The 19,607-nt window shown below is 31.8% G+C and overlaps 2 protein-coding genes across 2 annotated transcripts in view; one reads left to right on the top strand and one right to left on the bottom strand.

The window, feature by feature from the left end:
• The window catches only part of Vang (Strabismus domain-containing protein Vang), a 30,566-nt gene extending 22,678 nt beyond the window's left edge, over positions 1–7,888 (bottom strand). The window contains exons 1-2 of the mRNA XM_035365164.2: positions 7,609–7,888; positions 5,122–6,403 (exon numbers count right to left, since the gene is read on the bottom strand). Coding sequence (XP_035221055.2) covers positions 5,122–6,361 — 1,240 coding nt within the window. The 5' untranslated portion in view covers positions 6,362–6,403; positions 7,609–7,888. The remainder of the gene's footprint in view (positions 1–5,121; positions 6,404–7,608) is intronic.
• A 374-nt stretch (positions 7,889–8,262) lies between these two features.
• eIF2D (eukaryotic translation initiation factor 2D) overlaps positions 8,263–19,607 on the top strand; it is a 42,661-nt gene continuing 31,316 nt past the window's right edge. Inside the window, exons 1-4 of the mRNA XM_035365165.2 lie at positions 8,263–8,396; positions 8,606–9,796; positions 16,654–16,743; positions 16,920–17,006. Of these exons, the coding sequence (XP_035221056.1) occupies positions 8,341–8,396; positions 8,606–9,796; positions 16,654–16,743; positions 16,920–17,006 (1,424 nt within the window). The 5' untranslated portion in view covers positions 8,263–8,340. The remainder of the gene's footprint in view (positions 8,397–8,605; positions 9,797–16,653; positions 16,744–16,919; positions 17,007–19,607) is intronic.

Below are 19,607 nucleotides of genomic sequence, written 5' to 3'. Positions count from 1 at the left end.
TAGATCATCAGTTTAAATCTGGTAAGATGGCATGCAGAAATTATAAAATTAAAAAATATGGGTTGATCTTTACAATATGGTAACTGGTAGTTTGGCGACATCTTGGAGGCGATAAAGGTTACTACCTGGAACTTTGGTAATAATGTGAGCAGTACTCAGTTCCGATTATGCATTATTTTGTGTGAGGGAAATGAGAGATCATGGGATATGTCATGTGATATTAATGGACGAATTACGGTTCTTTAATCGGAAAAGGGGGGAAATCGGGAAAAAATCTGGAAATTTTGTATTTGGCTTTATTCTGTGTTGTGTGAAACAGTGTTCGTGAATTTTTGGATCCCATGGCCGTAACTAAAGTGAATTCGAAATGGGTATTCAGTGGTATTGAAAAGGGTAGTAACAAATGTTTCTTTAAGGTTGTGCGAGATAGAAATAAACATGTTTTATTAAGTTATTTATTTTACCTGGTACCTTGCTGTGAAATATAAGTATGATTTTAAAGATCCTGAAACAGAAAGAAGAAAAGTTTATCGGTAATCAAAGTAATCAAGATTCTGAAGAAGATTAGGTAAGTTAGTATTTTTAATTATTTGAGGATATTATTTTTATGCATTGTTCTAAATGTAAGGTGGAAGTAAAGGAATTTGGTATTATTGGGAAAATTGTTATTAGCAATGATTTAGTTTAAAGTAATTAGGATTGTAAGGTAATTTTTATTAATTTAATGTATGTGCTCATTTATATTTTAAGTAGTGTTTTTGAATTTAATTATATTTTAATTAAATAATAGTTATTTTGTGAATTTTATGTTTCTAGGAATTTGGCATACGTTTTAGTTGAAGTAAACGTGCATGGAAATAATTTAAATATCTGACACTAAGTATTTGTAATGGTTGCGGTATGAATTTGTTGGTGACGTTTATAATACAGTCAAAAGTCGTTAATCCGGACTCGTCGGGACTTTGGCGATTCCGGATTATAGATCATCAGTTTAAATCAGGAAGATGGCATGCAAAAATTACAAAATTAAAAATATGAAACCGTAATTTATGAAATAAAGAACAATTATGATCTAAAGGGTATCAAAATTTACAAAAAGAAAAAGCTCAATATTTATTTGTTTACTTTATTAAACATTTCCTTCAATGTAAGTTGCTTCGTTTCATGTGATAATACTTTCTCTTTAATTCTATTAAACAGACATAATTTCTTGTTTAGTTACAAAGTTCCGCTGTTCAAGTCCCATAATTGCTGTGTTGAGAATACCGACTAATTTGTCAATCGAAATGTTTTCGTTTTCAATAACCTCTGGTTCACTTTCTTCACTATCGGAAGCGAATTATAATGACGAGGAACTTGATTTAAATTATATCAAAGACAGAATGAAATACTACACTTAGTATGGAATTATAAACCAAATAAAATAAAAACATCTGCCCTGAAGATAAGGATAGTGCTGACAAATCAACTTCCAATCCGCTGCGTGAAATTGATAAACAGATTTCGGATCTCAAAACATACTTTCGCTTTGTAGATAGAAATTACATATTAGTAAATATATATCGGAAATTCTATTTGACATAATCTTTCTAAGCTATCATAATCTAATAATGACGTTTCTGCCCCCCCCCTCTGCCGCAGAGCAGCGTGAAATTGATAAACAGATTTCGGATTTCAAAACATACTTTCGCTTTGTAGTAAATATATATCGGAAATTCTATTTGACATAATCGAAAGTTCAAGCTTACTTTTATAAAATTGCTCTAACAGTCTGCAAAAAATAATAAGCCAGATCCAATTCGAAGAGTAAGGTACAACACAATTGGCAACATTAACTGAATTAGATAACTTTAGCTTAGCGCATAACTCCGTTACAATTTAAACGCGCATGCGCACAAACATATTCGCAGCCGTAAGGGTCTAACGCGCTCTCGTAAACGCCTGTGCGCATGCGTGAACTCGACGCATGCACAGAAAGTTTGTAGCTTTGAGGTCCGGATTATAGATCATTCCGGATTATGGGTGTCCAAATTAACGACTTTTCACTGTATAATAGATGATTTAGAAATAAAAGATTTTGGATATTTTATTTATTTTATATGTGGAAATGTTCATATTTGGAAAGGGTAAATACTTTTTCGCGATCAGGTAGTTTCATATATGTTCTTTTTACCGGGTTTAAAGATTGAGAAAATTGTCATGTATTTTCGTGAATTTTTTCTAATTTATGAGAAAAAAGCAGTGTACATGGATATAGTGAAGAGTGTGCGCAATGCCATTTTTGTGCAATTCTGGGATGACTTTTTAAGTAAAAATAAGTCGACGTGTACATGGTTTAGTGATATTTTAATTAAATAATAGTTATTTTGTGAATTTTATGTTTGTAGGTATTTGGTATACGTTTAAGTTGAAATAAACGTGCATGGAAATAATTTAAATATTTGATACTAAGTATTTGTTATGCTTGCGGTATGAATTCGTTGGTGACGTGTATAATGTAATAGATGACTTAGAGGTAAAAGTTTTTGGATATTTTATTTATTTTATATGTGGAAATGTTCATATTTGGAAAGGGTAAATACTTTTTTGCGATCAAGTAATTTCATATATGTTCTTTTTACCGGGTTTAAAGATTGAGAAAATTGTCATGTATTTTCGTGAAATTTTTCTAATTTATGAGAAAAAAGCAGTGTACATGGATATAGTGCAGAGTGTGCGCAATGCCATTTTTGTGCAATTCTGGGATTTTTTTTTAAGTAAAAATAAGTCAGCGTGTACATGGTTTATGTGTATGTGTTATTTTGAAAAACGCGTAAGGAGAATGGTATTGTGCACTTTTTCCCAATTTTGCAGTGAATATTTGTCATGATTAAGCAGTTTTGTTAGATAAAATTTCTAGCATAAGTGTAATTCGGCTAGTAGATTGTTGGAAGAAGTGTTCAGTAGATAAAAAGAAAAGAAACATGTCTTTACTTCGTGAAGACAAAATGGCGGCGGGAAAAAAAAATAGAGGGTTGCTGTAGGAGAGTTGGTCGCCAAATTTTCGCCAAAAAAACGCCAAGTTACCATAATGTAAAGATCAACCAAAATATGAAACCGTAATTTATGAAATAAAGAACAATTATGATCTAAAGGATATCAAAATTTACAAAAAAAAAAAAAAAAAGCTTAATATTTATTTGTTTATTTTATTAAACATTTCTTTTAATGTAAGTTGTTTAAGTTGCTTGATTTTCTATGTGATAATACTTTCTCTTTAATTCTATAAACAGACACAATTTCTTCAGTTACAAAGTTCTGCTGTTCAAGTCCTATAATTGCTGTGTCGAGAATACCGACTAATTTGTCAATCGAAATTTTTTCATTTTCAATAACCTCTGTTTCACTTTCACTTTCTTCACTATCGGAAGCGAATTATAATGACGAGGAACTTGATTTAAATCATATCAAAGACGGAGTACATCGAGATGAAATACAACATTTAGTAAGGAATTATAAGCCAAATAAAATAAAAACATCTGCCCTGAAGATAAGGATAGTGCTGACAGATCAACTTCCAATTCATTGCGCGGCAGTGTTTCCCCTCCCCTTCCCCGCAGAGCAGCGTGAAATTGATAAACAGATTTTGGAATGGTTAGATAAACAAAGGATATGCCTTTATGCATTTTTTGCACCAATTCCACTTTTTGTTTAATGGACTTCGAAACATACTTTTGCTTTGTAGATCCTTTACATATTAGTAAATATATATCGGAAATTCTATTTGACATAATCAAAAGTTCAAGCTTACTTCTATAAAATTGCTCTACAGTCTGCAAAAAATAATAAGCCGGATCCAATTCGAAGATTAAGGAACAACGCAATCTGCAACATTAACTGAATTAGATAATTTTAGCTTAGCTTATACTGTCCGTTATACATTAAACGCGCATGTGTAAACGTATTTTGAGTATGCGCACACGCATATTCGCAGCCGTAAAGGTCTTGCGTGCATGCGTCAACGGATTATAGATCATTCCAGATTATGGGTGTCCGAATTAACGACTTTTGACCATATTGTGTATTCTCTCTACTTTCACATGTTATTCTTCATGAAGTATTAGATTCGCACCTCGCACTATTTTGCTTCTCTATTTGCCACACTGGCCTTGTTACTGTTGGCCACTCACCTTTTTACCCCCTTGGTTTTCCTTTGGGATACCACGGTCACGTAGCATTCACGTTATGCGCCATATAGGCTAAATTCCTGTTATTGAGCCAGACACTGCGCTGCCGCACAATATTTTGGCATAAAATGCCCAAATCGGATTGATGAAAATGAAAAAATTTCAATTGACAAGTTAGTCGGTATTGTTGACACAGCAATTACAGGACTTGAACAGTGGAACTTTGTAACTGAACAAGAAATTATGTCTGTTTATAGAATTAAGGAGAAAGTATTAGCACAAAAAATGAAGCAACTTAAACAACTTACATTGAAAGAAATGTTATTAAAGAAAACATATCAATATTAAGCTTTTTTTTGTTTTGTTTTGTAAATTTTGATACCCTTTAGATCATAATTGCTCTTTATTTCATAAATTATGGTTTCATATTTTTCATTGTATAATTTCTGCATGTCATCTTACCACCTTATAATCCGTAAAATCCCCTAATACGGAATCGCCGCGAGTCCGGATTACTGTATATGCAAGTGTGTATCGATCTATGTATTCATGTATGCATACATATAAATATGCACATGTATACATAAGATAGATATTCTAAATTCGGTCTCAATAAAAGAAGAGTACTGGACTGCATTTCATTCTCAAAATCTTATAAAATATTAAATGCAGGCTTTTGACATTAAAGCTGGTAACAAATATAATAATTGCTTTTAAACAGACTTCAACATTTGTGCTTTATAGATGATCGAGCTTTCACAGTACTGTATATGAAAAAAATAGTCTATTTCTAGATAAACTGAAAAAAAAAAAAAAAAAAAAAAAAACAGAAGATTTACTAGAAGACTGGCAGACATGATGAAAAACTGAAAACAACCTGCTTTTAGGGGTAGAGTTCGCAGGTCTGCAATACAAATGTACTCATAATTTTACAGACATAAAATTAAAGAATTACCTTGTTCATCTTGCAATCTTTTTATATGCGTAAAAGATTCTTCTGCAGCTGACACAAGCCTTGCTTTACGCTTCTTTACCCTTCTCTCATATTCATGTTCTTCATAAAATCTTTCGTTGTGACTAGAGTCTCGTCGGTGGATGTCACTTCCCATAACACTGCGATTGGTGCAATTCATAGGACTATTAGGCACATTGTCTACATCATACATTTTAAATCCAGGAGCTGATTTTCGTGATTTAGTAGGTATTGTTTCCAGGTATGGATTATAAATGGTGAAATCTCTATAGTAATATTCTAAAATCAAAGCAGCAGCTCTTTGAATGCTTAGCTGCCCAATATTGTAGCAGTGACTTTCACCATCTGGTGAACGAACAACTTTTACAAAATACTGCGCATTCAGTTGCCTTAATTCAATAAGGATGACAGCCAAATAATGAATAAATAGTAATGTGTCAACTAAAGAGACGGCAAACAATACAATGCTGTGATAATCATCATGTCGCTTTTCCACAATACGCACACCATAAAAAAGCCAATAAGCAAATGTAAAAACAATCATCAAGGCTAAAACAATTGCACGATAAATAAATATTCTAGGAAGAGTAACTTTGGGCCTTCGAAAAAATAAGGCCCAAGATCCAAACAAAAGAATTAAAAGTTTAAATGACAAACTTATTAACAGACCATCACACTCTGGTCCACATTTTTGCACTTTCCAGTCTAATGCTTCAATCTTGGGCAGTATCACCATGATGATAGGAGAGGCAAAGGCACAAAATGACAGCAATGTAGTGAAAACAGTTCCAATCCACATATGGCAATAAAAACCTACACTAGTTTCATAATCACCATTTAGTTTTGATAAATCATCCAAGGACCCAGAATGGTCACTAGTGTTTCCTGTGATAGCTGTTGTATTATCACCCCAGTTGTCATCTTGGGACAAGATCTGAACTTCAATGAATTCATCAGGACGATTTTCATGTCCGTTACTACATTTGCTTCCTAGGGCAGAATTGTGACTGCGATCTCCTTTAGGAGTTCGATGTAAGTGCTTAGAGGGGCGACTGCGGTAACTGTGATGATTGGTCCCACCATGGGTGCTATGAGCTTTGCTACGACGTGAACGTGATGACTGCTCACTATAACAGGATCTTACTGATTCTGTTTCCATGTTTGGCTTGCGTGGCAAATTTATACCAGTGCCAACATGGATATCTCCTGTCCATAGAGACATAGCAATTAAGCACACTATTATCGGCTTCCCATTTTAAGTCACCTGTAAAAGAGAATCTGAAATAAGTACAAAACTCTTTAATTCTGTGATATTCACAAATGCTTAAATCTTAAGAACTTAGAGAATTTTTTTTATACTTTCAGTAGGGTAAACATAAACAAACTGGACACCTTTATGTTCAAATGGCAAAATGGTACTCTTTTTTTTTATCAGGACCAGATTCAGAAATGTATGTATGCATGGATGTGTGTGTGACATACACATATATATGTACATGCATACATTCGTGAATCCAGTCTCGACAACCATGAGTACTTGGGAAAATATAAGAATAACTGCAGGACAAAAGTGTTTTTCCTTAATTGCAACAGTTTACTAAGCTTACTTTTTAGGATTTTAAGAAACATTTCACATACATACATATAATTCAACATTTGTTTGTGTGACATAACATGGCGAATTTAAAAACTAAAAAGTAAAATATGAAAAGGTAAGAAAAAATTAATATTCAATATAAATCAAATAAATTCTTCCAGATCTTTCGCATATATTATAATCTAATCATTTCTCCTAATATAATTTTACGATATCTAAAAAGGACAGGACTGCACTGCCACACTAGTTTACTTTGGCAGTAGTCTATGTTTTAGTTAATTTTTTTATATATAATGCTCCTTATATATATTATAATAATACTAAGATCATAAATCCTAACCAAAGTTTATTATTGGAGGAGAGAGAAAAGTAGTACAGTAGTAATTCGTGAGCTCGAAAGATAATCGGTCGAAAGCTAACTTGAGAAATATTTATATCAAATTCAACTCCCACGCTTCAAACAACTTTCAAGCAATTGCAGTCTAAAATAAAGAAAATAGCTCACATTTTACGTTATAAAAGAATTTAAAAAGAAATACCAGAACACACAAAACCTCCGATATTTACAAAATATTATAAACAATGACAAATGTAAAACTTTAACACTGATTTATGAAGTCCAATATTTAAACATTATGAACATTATTATTCTAAACTGAAAAAGAAATTTTGCGTTTCCAATCATATCCTTTGTTTCTCCAAATGGGAGCAGGAACGTCGAAATAAGAAAAGATAAAATCGATAACCTCAGATGAACAATTCATCAAGGATACATTGTACTACAGAACTAGAAATATGACATCAAAGTATGGCGGATTTTTTTAAAATTCAATTACATTTAGTTACATGACGAACATTTAAATGAAACTTACAAACACCGACTCTCGGCGTTGCTAGGGCAACTTCAGATCATCGGCTAGCGTCATCTCTTTTCTAAAAATAATACATGAAAAATTCATTATTCACACGCGTAGTGCTACATCGTGCGCTAAAATATACAAATGTCCATTGCTGTATTTATTGCAACTTGTTCATAATCTTTACAATTTCAAAGTACTGTATGAAGTTAACCCACTATCCACCGCATCACACCAAAAACAAATCAACGATCTTTAAAACTGTCATGGCGCGAGCAAAGGTTATCCTCGGGCAAGTCCATTAATTGGCAGTTTGAGGCAAAACGATACAGTTTCTTAACAATTCTGCTCTTTGAATTAATTTGCTATATCACGCTCTTAAAATTTCAGATTTTATCATATCTTTAAATTCATGAATTTTAAGCTTCAGGAATATCATTGCTTCATAAAATCAAAAATGAATCATTTATTAGTAATCGAAATACCGAGTATTGTAAAAATGCAAATATTAAACAAAAATTAATAAAAACTATAATGTTAAAATTTCAGATTAAAAATATTATACAGTAACCTTTTTTCCTTACAGTTGAAAAAAATATTCGATGTATTTTTTTTAATGCGTAGCGTGTCTTATAACTATAACCATTATTATGAATTAAAGCCTGGGACAGAAAGACATAACACTATGGTGCACTAACCAACCTTTCTGTTTATATGGAAAGAAAGTGATCTGTTTTGATATCAAGTATGTTCCGCAAGCAGTATAAAGTTAAGACAAGCACTACAATAAAGGGCTCAGATAGGTAAAATTCATTTTAATATACTATCTCAGTTTTAAATTGCTTGAAAGAAAACCTTGGATTATAACCTGAATTTAGATTTTTAAATTTTTGGCGGTTTCTTGTAATTGAAACAGCATTTTATTTTTAAAAATGTCATTTATTTTGCATTTAGAATTAATTTAAGCTATTAAAAATGTCTGATTCTCAAAAATTGCTATTTTTCATTACAGAAGAAAATTGCGAAGTATGGTAGAAAACAGTTTTCCTAACCTTTCACCTGATGATATTAATAACATGATTCCGAACAAGAGTGAAATGAATCAAGTGAAAGCAATGACTCACAATGGTTCAGTTCTCGTAATATATTATACAGGATCACATCCATTATTTTTCCAAGTAGGTGAAGTGTGCTATCCTACTGTTTATACTTTATGGAAGTATCCCAAATTATTACCTACAATTACAACTGTGCCTGCAGTTCTAGAAAAGATATGTAACGGTGCAGATTTGATGGCTCCAGGCATTGTTATTAATGAATCTACATTATCTGAAATGAGAAATTTGAAAATTAATGAAATGTGTGCTGTCAGAATAGTGGGAAATCTTTCTCCTATAGCTGTTGGGGTAGCATTAATGTCTCAAGAACAGTTATGTGAGGATGGTATAAAAGGTAAAGCTGTTACTATTGTGCATAATTATAAAGACTTTTTATGGCAGTCAGGAGATAAAACAGATCTTCCAACTATTCAAGAAGAAATGAATGAAAGACTTCATGATATAAATTTATCTGATGAAATACCACCGGTTTTGTTGATGGATAATGAATTTGATGCTGAAAATGGAAATAACTCTGAGAGTCTCATTGTAAATGAAACTGGTTCTACAAAAGAAAATTATAGTTCTGATGATACTAACATTAATAAGGCAGATTCTACTGTTCTTAATGAAGAGGTTAAAGTAGATGTTGCAAGCTATACTATGGATGATATTTTGTGCCAGTCATTTATGGCTGCTATTAAAGTGCATGGAAGAAAAATAAATTTGCCTATTCTGACTAGCACATTTTATAGTTCTTATGTTCTAAAAGCCTGCCCTTCTGAATTAAATCTTGATATAAAAAAGACCACTTATAAAAAACTATCTGTTTTCTTAAAGAAAATGCAAAAGGATGGAATTTTACAAATCAAAGAACTCACAAAAGGTGTAGAAAGTATTGTTTCGGTAAACACTGATTGTGATACTATAAAAACATTCTTCATCGATCCATTGTTTAAATCACATCTGCAAGCACAGAAGGCAGAAAAATCAGCTGATCCAGAATCAACAGCAAACATTCAGGAAAATTATAAGTTTCCAGTTGTAACTGAATTATTTGTAATATCTGCTCAGGTGAAACTAATTTTTGAGTTTTCTGGTATGAGGTATGTATTATTTTTTATATATATAGAACATGCTTGTAGGGTCTTCCTTGAAAAATTAGACATTGTGTAACTATCTTGCACCTCACTGGTAACAAAAATTATTTATTAAAGCCTTGATTTATAAATTAATGCTAACTTGCACATATATCCTCTTAACAACACATTTAAAGCTTAAGATGTCATTTGAATATGAAGGTCTTTTGATTATCATAAGCACAGTTTTACACTTGTTTAATTCATTTTTTTTTTATATTTATCTGTAACTTAATTAAAGTATGTAATAAAATCAATAAGAATTATATAGGTTCTTTTCTCTATTCTATAAAATTGAAACCCTGGTTTAAAATCTCTAACGAGTACTTTCTGATTATCCATATCTCCACTGAAAACCTGTAGAAAAGTATTAATGAGGTAGTGCACCATATTCTTTTCTAAATACCTTTCGTAAGTATTCGTACACTTCAAGATTTGCAGAAAAAGCACTGATCCAGAACTGAATTCAAATGTAAAGCCCAGTATTTGTTCATATCATCTTTATGTGATTTTGAATAAAACTAAACTTCTTTTTAATACTCACTTATTTTCTTTTTCAAAAATTGAAAAATTTACATGCTGCAAAAGTAATCTTACACCAAAGCATTTTCATAAATAAAATTATTGTCTGCCATATTTTTTTTTATTTTTGCATTTTGATGACATTTTAAAATTTGCTTGCTTTATTCTTTGCTTGGTTACATCACTATATTTTAATAAATGTTTTTAAAAAGAGTTGTAGTCATAAGGAAACAACAGATATCATTTAAAAATTTATAATTTTTCATCGTAAGGTGGAAAATCGATCAGGAATGTCACTAAATTATTAAATTTATCTCATTCTGTGGTGCAGTATGTGATAAAATGCTTTAGAAAAGAAAATCAGATTGAAAATAAGGTAAGAAGAGGTTGTCTGGCAAAGTTAATTCAATGTGATCAGAGATTTATAGTTACAAAATTTGTGAAAAATCATGTTTGAGTGCTTTAGAGATTTCTACAGAATTTACTGAAAAATTTCTACTTCGGTTTCACTTGAAACTGTTTAATGAGTATTCAGATCAGCTAGATTACATGGGCACTCTGCTGAAAGAACATTTTCTGTAAGTGCAAAAAATAGAAAGCTTATTCTTTCTTTCAAAAAAACAATGGTAAATAAGCTCAAAGCATATTGGAACCAGGTCTTATTTGCAGATAAAAGCAAAGTTAACATTTTTGGTTCTGATGGGTATACAAATGTATGGAGAAAAAGAAATGAGGAACTTAATCCCAAGAACTTGGTTGGTACAGTACAGCATGGTAGTGGAAGTGTCTTTGTGTGGGGGTGCATGTCAGCATCAGGCTTAGGTAATTTAGTATTTATTGATGTCATAAGGAACCATGCTCTTTATTTAAATATTTTAACATTTGGATACTGGAAACCACTTTATTTTTTATCAAGATAATGATCCTAAGCACATGGCCCTCAATGTTCCCTTGTGGTGTGTCTACGATTGTCTACAAGTCCTGAAAACACCATCTCTGTCACTAGATTAAAACCCAATAGAACACATCTGGAAATAATTAGAGGTTAAAATATGAAGACACAATGTAAAAATAAAACCAGATGAAAAACAGGAACGATGGAAGAATGGAGAAACATTGATGCCGATATTAAAAACAAAGTGGTGAACCCTATGCCTAGATGTTTGAAAGCTGTCATAAATACTGCAAGATATCCTACAAAATACTAATTAAAAAATAGTGCAATATTCACTAATATGTTCAAATTTCTTTAAAGCATACAAAGACTTTTGTGTGGTAACTTTTCTGTGACTTTTTGATTTGTTTTTTAATGATTTAAAAAAAAAAAACTCATACTATGTTCATGAAATGACTAATTTGGTTGATCTTTACATTATGGTAACTGGTAGTTTGGCGACATTTTGGAGGCGATAAAGGTTACTACCTGGGACTTTGGTAATAATGTGAGCAGTACTGAGTTCCGATTACGCATTATTTTGTGTGGGGGAAATGAGAGATCATGGGATATGTCATGTGATATTAATGGATGAATTACGGTTCTTTAATCGGAAAAGGGGGGAAATCGGGAAAGAATCTGGAAATTTTGTATTTGGCTTTATTCTGTGTTGTGTGAAACAGTGTTTGTGAATTTTTGGATCCCATGGCCGTAAGTAAAGTGAATTCGAAATGGGTATTTAGTGGTATTGAAAAGGATAGTAAGAAATGTTTTTTAAGGTTGTGTGAGAGAGAAATAAACATGTTTTATTATGTTATTTATTTTACCTGGTATCTTGCTTTGAAAGATAAGTATGATTTTAAAGATTCTGAAAGAGAATGAAGAAAAGTGTATCCGCCACGTAATGAAGATTCTGAAGGAGATTAGGTAAGTTAGTATTTTTAATTATTTTTATGCATTGTTGGAAATGTAAGGTGGAAAGGAATTTGGTATTATTGGGAAAATTGTTATTAGCAATGATTTAGTTTAAAGTAATTAGGATTGTAAGGTAATTTTTATTAATTGAATGTATGTGCTCATGTATATTTTAAGTGGTGTTTTTGAATTTAATTATATTTTAATGAAATGATAGTTATTTTGTGAATTTTATACTTGTAGGAATTTGGTGTATGTTTAAGTTGAAATAAATGTGCATGGAAATAATTTAAATATTTGATAATAAATATTTGTAATGCTTCATGCATGAATTCGTTGGTGACGTGTATAATGTAATAGATGATTTAGAGGTAAAAGTTTTTGGATATTTTATTTATTTTATATGTGGAAATGTTCATATTTGTAAAGGGTAAATACTTTTTCGCGATCATGTAATTTCATATATGTTCTTTTTACCGGGTTTAAAGATTGAGAAAATTGTCATGTATTTTCGTGAAATTTTTTTAATTTATGAGATAAAAGCAGTGTACATGGATATAGTGAAGAGTGTGCGCAATGCCATTTTTGTGCAATTCTGGGATGTTTTTTTAAGTAAAAATAAGTCGACGTGTACATGGTTCAGTGATATTTTAATGAAATTATAGTTATTTTGTGAATTTTATGCTTGTAGGAATTTGGTTTACGTTTAAGTTGAAATAAACGTGCATGGAAATAATTTAAATATTTGATACTAAATATTTGTAATGCTTCATGTATGAATTCGTTGGTGACGTGTATAATGTAATAGATGATTTAGAGGTAAAAGTTTTTGGATATTTTATTTATTTTATATGTGGAAATGTTCATATTTGTAAAGGGTAAATACTTTTTCGCGATCAGGTAATTTCATATATGTTCTTTTTACCGGGTTTAAAGATTGAGAAAATTGTCATGTATTTTCGTGAAATTTTTCGAATTTATGAGAAAAAAGCAGTGTACATGGATATAGTGAAGAGTGTGCGCAATGCCATTTTTGTGCAATTCTGGGATGTTTTTTTAAGTAAAAATAAGTCGGCGTGTACATGGTTTATGTGTATGTGTTATTTTGAAAAACGCGTAAGGTGTATGGTATTGTGCACTTTTTCCGAATTTTGCAGTGAATATTTGTCATGATTAAGCAGTTTTGTTTGATAAAATTTCTAGCATAAGTGTAATTCAGCTAGTAGATTGTTGTAGATAAGAAGAAAAGAAACATGTCTTTACTTCGTGAAGACAAAATGGCGGCGGGGAAAAAAAAATAGAGGGTTGCTGTAGGGGAGTTGGTCGCCAAATTTTCGCCAAAAAATCGCCAAGTTACCGTAATGTAAAGATCAACCACTAATTTGTTTTTGCTAAGAGAAATTTATTATATTATTGAAAATTATATTGTTAAAAAACTCTCATTGCAAATATTAATTTTTATAAATGAATAAAGCAATATTTCATTGAAACTCGTAAGTGTACGACCACTTTTCAGAGCCACTCTCTTTATTAACTATAGAACATAGTTAATAAATAGAATAGAACATAGAGTAAAAATATTATTTTTATGATCAAAGGCATATTTGATTCTAATGCTGCTTTTGCCATATATTAGGAATAGAAGTGAATTATTTCCTACCAATTGTCTGAATGTGAAGTCAGATATAAGATTTAGGACTTCCAGGGCAATGACACAGAACTGCTACAGCTTCAGAGCTCTTACCCAAGCTGTATGCTGCCACTAGAACCTGAGTTTCATGGTCTGCAGTTACCTGAAGGCTTCAAGAGGTAGGTTTGTATGGCAGAAGACCTGTTGTTTGTGTCCCGCTCACTGCAGCACATAAGAGAGAGTGTTTAGGATGGTGGAGACAACATGCATCTTGGACCAGATTTCAGTGGAGCACTGTGTTTTTTGCAGATGAGTTGAGATCAACCTGAATACTGATTCTTGGTGTGTTTGTATCTGGAGAGAGCATGGAACATAAATCATCTCTTTCTCATCAGAGAAAAGGATCATTACGGTGGTGGAGGTGTAATAGTTTTATGCAGGCATTATGTTGGCACTCCTACATGTGTTTGAATAAGGTCCCCTGACTGCTATGAGATACAGAGAGGAGACCTTAGATCCCTATGTCTGCCACAGGATGTCTTCAACTGCTTCATGCCTAGCATGCTGACACACTGTGTGACCTTTCTGGATGCCAGGCTGTAATCCATATCCCATATTAGATTAATTTTTAGTTCAAAATCAAAATATGAATTTTTCAACATTCCTGCACTATGAGTTTTACTGATAATCATAAATACGTAAAATGATTTTTGAATGATACATTTCTTTCTCTGTTATAAAAATATATTTGTACCAAATTTTATTAAAATCTCTGCATTATTTTTTCATAAATTTAACATAATGTTCAATTTTTTTTTAAAGTTTTGCACTCGAATGTATTTTAATAACTATATGTTGTAAAATTTAAGGAATATTTGCATAATGTTAATGAATGTTTTTCTCTTATGCTAGCTTCAAATGTTATTTTCTGCAGTAGTTTACTACTGCTTATTGCTTCATCTGGAAAGTTCTAAATTTCTTTTAACGTCAAATACAAAGGAAGCTGCACAAAAACATAAGAGAATTTCATTCAATCACCACATCATTTTCTTCTATGACTTTTTGCATATTGCATTGTCTGGCAGATTTGGCAAATGGAGAATTTCTTTTTAAAACGTCATAAGGTTTATTCTAAAATTATTGAGTAACTCCTTTACAGTCAACAAAAAGTGAACTCCAGGTCATTCAGAGGAATTTTGAAGTGACCTGAAAGGATGAAAATCCATGGGATAGTAGTAGTACAGTACACTAGGGAGAAGGGGTACCCAAACCTTTGCCATACATGTTTAATTACCCCACCCTCTAGATGTGATCCAAGGAGGCATAACACTTGGTGAACCCAGGGGAACTTATATGATACACACAGTCTGGAAATTTAAACACAAATCAGAGGTGGACGGCATTGCATCTCCCAATAAAAAGAACAATATAGTAAACCATAGTTCATCCCCAAGTGTTGACCAAGGGAAATCAAACCCCCAAGGACAACCTTCAAAATCTAACTGTATAACATCCCCACAACTAAGGGAGCAGAGAAGTCAGTGCCATATGGTCCCTGCTGAGCCTGAACCTGCCATTGAATAAATGATAGTTTTAGTCCTGTGGAGACTGATTTTATGTGCCCCTATTGTTGAATCTGCCTAAGTACAGATCCTAGCCAGTAGCTTTATAGATTTAACCTGCATTGATGCTGGAGGGGTGTCTATGGGGTCAAAGTCTGATGAATATGGAGAGGGATGACACAGAACATACCAGTTCAATACATCTTTGTCTAATGTTTAAAAAAATGTAAAGTCAAGCATTATCATTATGAAAGACAGCTTGACAATTGGTCAGTTTTGGGCACTTTGATTTTTTCTGCTTGTAAAACTACTATTTGGAAATGATATTTTTCCAAATTTATTAAAAATTTGGCGACAACAATTCATAAGTTTTGTTTGGAGTCCACCTTATGCAAAATATTATTTTTTGGATGGAACTTCCTTTTGATGTTTATTGAAAGAGGTTCATTTGGCTTACATCGTGATCTTTTCCTTGTAACATTAATTGTATAGTGGTTTACAAAAAGAAAAAAAGATCTTTGTTTCATTTCAACAAAAAATTGCATTCCTAAATTTGAGCAAGCATATTCTGCTCTGTAAATGTATGGTACCCATACATCATAGTAGCTTATATTTGTTGTCCTTTTCAAATGATAATGTACTGTACTTTTTTGGGTAGTTGGTCTGTCTGATAGTTCTTAAAATGTATGATGTGAATTTTCAGAGATAACATTTTTTAACAGGTCCTTGTTACAGAAGATGGCCATTCAGAGTGGGCATCATCTTCAAGGCTGAAATTTTTATGCTGAAACTTCTTAAACAACCTTCAGACTATGTCATCAGAAACAGTGCTTTGTTCACATGCAGCACAAATTTGATAAGTCCATAGACTAGCATTTTCCCCTCTTGTAAAATCACAGAGCATAATATGATGAAAATGAACTTTTATGTTCTCTATTCTTATTGTTGCACTAAAACAAAAACTGTGCTGCACATGCTAGAATTATGAAATATTTGCAGAAAAGCCTTTATTTAAACATCTATTTTCATCAGCAGTAGCAAAATAATTAGAAGAAACTGTGCTTCATGTACAGAAACTGCCAAACTTTCTCCAGATAATCCTATGATATTGGTTACTAAATTTACTACTATAATAAACAGATTTTTTAGAAAATTTACCATTATAGTAAATTTTGAATAGTATATTCAAAAGTAAATTTGAATAGTGTATTCAAAATTTGTTATTTTGAATTAACCATTTTTATGAATTCATTACATTTAGAAAAGGAGATTCTGTGCCAGGATCAGCTGTAAGAGATGTTTTGAAGCATTATGTGAAAGAAAACTCTCTTCAGAATGAGAGAAGTCCTAGGTAAAATCACAGAATTATAATTTTATAGTATGTCTATTATTTATTTGTATTTTTCTCAGAACAGTTAAAAGAATATTTTTAAAATTATTTTGGAAAAAGAAAAACTTATGATATTTACAGTTATGCATCAAATGCTGTCTTTCATAATCATAATTTATAATTTTTTGTTTATATAGGGAAGTTATTCTTGATCCAGTTTTATGTGATTGTGTATCTAAAAAAGAAAGTAAAACTGTTATGACTTGGGAAGAACTATATGAAGCGTGAGTATTTTTTTAGAAATTATCATTGTAATATGTAAAATGGAAGTATCGAAACCTTTGTAACAAGGTGTGTTTCATTCTTTCTAAGTGACTTTTTTCCCCAAAATGAACCAAACCTATTTGATTACTTAATATGCCATATTCTAAGAACCACAGCAGTAATCAAATTGATCATGTTTTAATTGACTTAAAATATGATCAGTTCAACAGTTTCAAATTTTTCAACAGTCAGTTTCAAATTTTTCAACAGTCAGTTTCAAATGTGTAATACATAAATGTTAAAAAAAAAAGAGTGTATTAAGTTCAGTGACAGCATTTAGAACCATAGCAGCGGTCAGTTTGGCAGCAGTATTACCTGTCACATGTTTATGCAGTTTATTCATTCATCATAAATAACCTTTATAATAATGAACAAAAGCAAACTATCTTTTAAAGCAACTATAGATACCATATTTATGAGTTTATACATGTTTATGCAGTTTATTCAGTTATCATAAATAACCTTAGAAAGTACCAATAAATTTAATTTTTGATAAGTATTGTTGCAAATCTTATATTGATGTAAATAATTTTGTGAAATTAATCATAAAATTCTGTTCTATTGTGTAATGTAACTTAAAAAGAAAGCAAAGCTTTGCTGGAAAAATAAGATTACAGAGGCATTAAGGTAAACATCTATCTCACTAATATGGCGAGATATCTCCGAGTTGGCGCTGGTTTTGGCAACTAATTTTTTTTTTTCCAAAAATCAAACTTGGAGACATTTGGGTCTGATCCCTGTATAACTGTAATTTATCCCTATATGTAACTGTAACCATATCTGGTCCTTATGTGCAACTTTATCATATGTGCCTTCCATTAATTTTGAGAAATGGAAGGTACTAGAGATTACTCAGCAGCCAGGGGAAAAACTTTCTGAGCCAGAAGAGAGCATTGGTTCTCAGTTTTTAGTTCAGAATTCAATCTCCATATGAGCTTTGCTCTTTACATGTGCTTTGTATTTCATTCTGTTTAACATTCTTAGTAGTTTATAGTGGTAACTACTGATTGTGCTCTTTCATACTGAGAAGAGCTATAAGAGTACTTTTGTGGAATTTTCAAAATTGTAAAACTGTTTCTTTTAAAAAAATAAATTTTATCAAGCTATCATTGTTTCTATGTGCAGATGAAGAATCTACTAAAAAAAGATGGAATGGACAATCAAATTAGTTCAAGAAAAGATTGAAACTGGTGAGGTTAAAATGAAAAAGAAAATTTCCTCCATAATAGAGAAGAAATTAAAGCAGAATAGACACGGTTGAAAATAACATTGGAGAAACTGAAGAAAGAGTTTCTACTGCCTCAGAACCAATCAGAGAAAGCGTTACTGATACCGAACAACAAATTTATGAGAGAGATTTTGCTGTCAAACAACAAATTGATGGCAGAGTTTCTGCTTTCACCAAGAGGTTGATAGCTTGAAGAACAACCACCTGATGGTTTTCAATTTCTACTTATGGCTTGTTGACTCATTTTAAAGCTATTCATTTATGATGGAAAGACCTCCTGGCAAATGTACAAGATTAAGTTTTCTATATTGGCGGATGCAATTGGATGGGATTCATAAACTAAAGCCTGCCACCTCATTGCTTCTCCAAAAGGAGACACGATGGATCTCTTTCAAACTCTGTCTGAAAATCAGATTTCAAAAGTCTATCCTATGCATTGGAGCTGCACTTTGGCAAGAAGTGTTTAAAAGACTATGACAGGCTTCATCTGAAATCTTGCCGACAGAAGACCAGGAAAACACTTCAGATAGAGGCACGTTTACAGCAACTGTGGAACGAGCTGTCTCAGGACCCCATATGGAACTTATATACCTCAATGCCCGCTCGTATCACATCGGGCATTCGGACTAGAGGTGATCCAACTGAGTACTAAAACTTCCGCTGATGTGTACTTTTTATGCAATAAATGATCCTTTTTCTTTGATTTTCTAATCATTATATCTTATATCATCCAATCATATCTTCTAATCATCTAATTCTTATATCAGTGTAGTATTTACATATGTAAAATTTTATTTCCATCTGACAACTCTTTCTTGGTATGTAAATTTTTATGGCAATGAGTGTATATTCAATTTGATCATTTTATGTCTAATAAAAAAGTCATGATGATATGAAATGATTTCCAGAAATAATAGAATTTTAAAATGCTTGAAAATATGGTGTGGTTGTTTTAGAGGAAATGGTAAAATATATTCAGTAAAAATACCGTCTAGATATTGGGCAATAAAGTATTTTGCAGTGTTGAGAACAGTTGAAATGGAAATTTTCTTTGAAATATGATACCCAAATGGTTCATGATTACAATACTTTCTTTACTTTATACAAGGAAGTAAAACCAATGAAACTGTGCTACATACCCCATTCTGTTTTCTTTTGATTAGCTTCGTAATTCCTCATTCACAAAAGACCTAACTTTATCAGTGAAAAACTGAACAAGGTGCTGATTTATACCATCATCTGAATTGAATATTATATCATGAAAGAAATCTTGAAGAGAGCAAAACAAGTGAAAGTCTGAGGGCACAGGATTAGAGTGTGATGTGCATGGCAA

This window comes from Stegodyphus dumicola, chromosome 6 (assembly GCF_044657685.1).
Source record: "Stegodyphus dumicola isolate Sdum_Otavi_A_Nest chromosome 6, ASM4465768v1".
NCBI lineage: Eukaryota > Metazoa > Arthropoda > Arachnida > Araneae > Eresidae > Stegodyphus > Stegodyphus dumicola.
The sequence above is the reverse complement of the archived record's forward strand: the minus strand, read 5'-3'. Positions and strand labels throughout refer to the sequence as shown.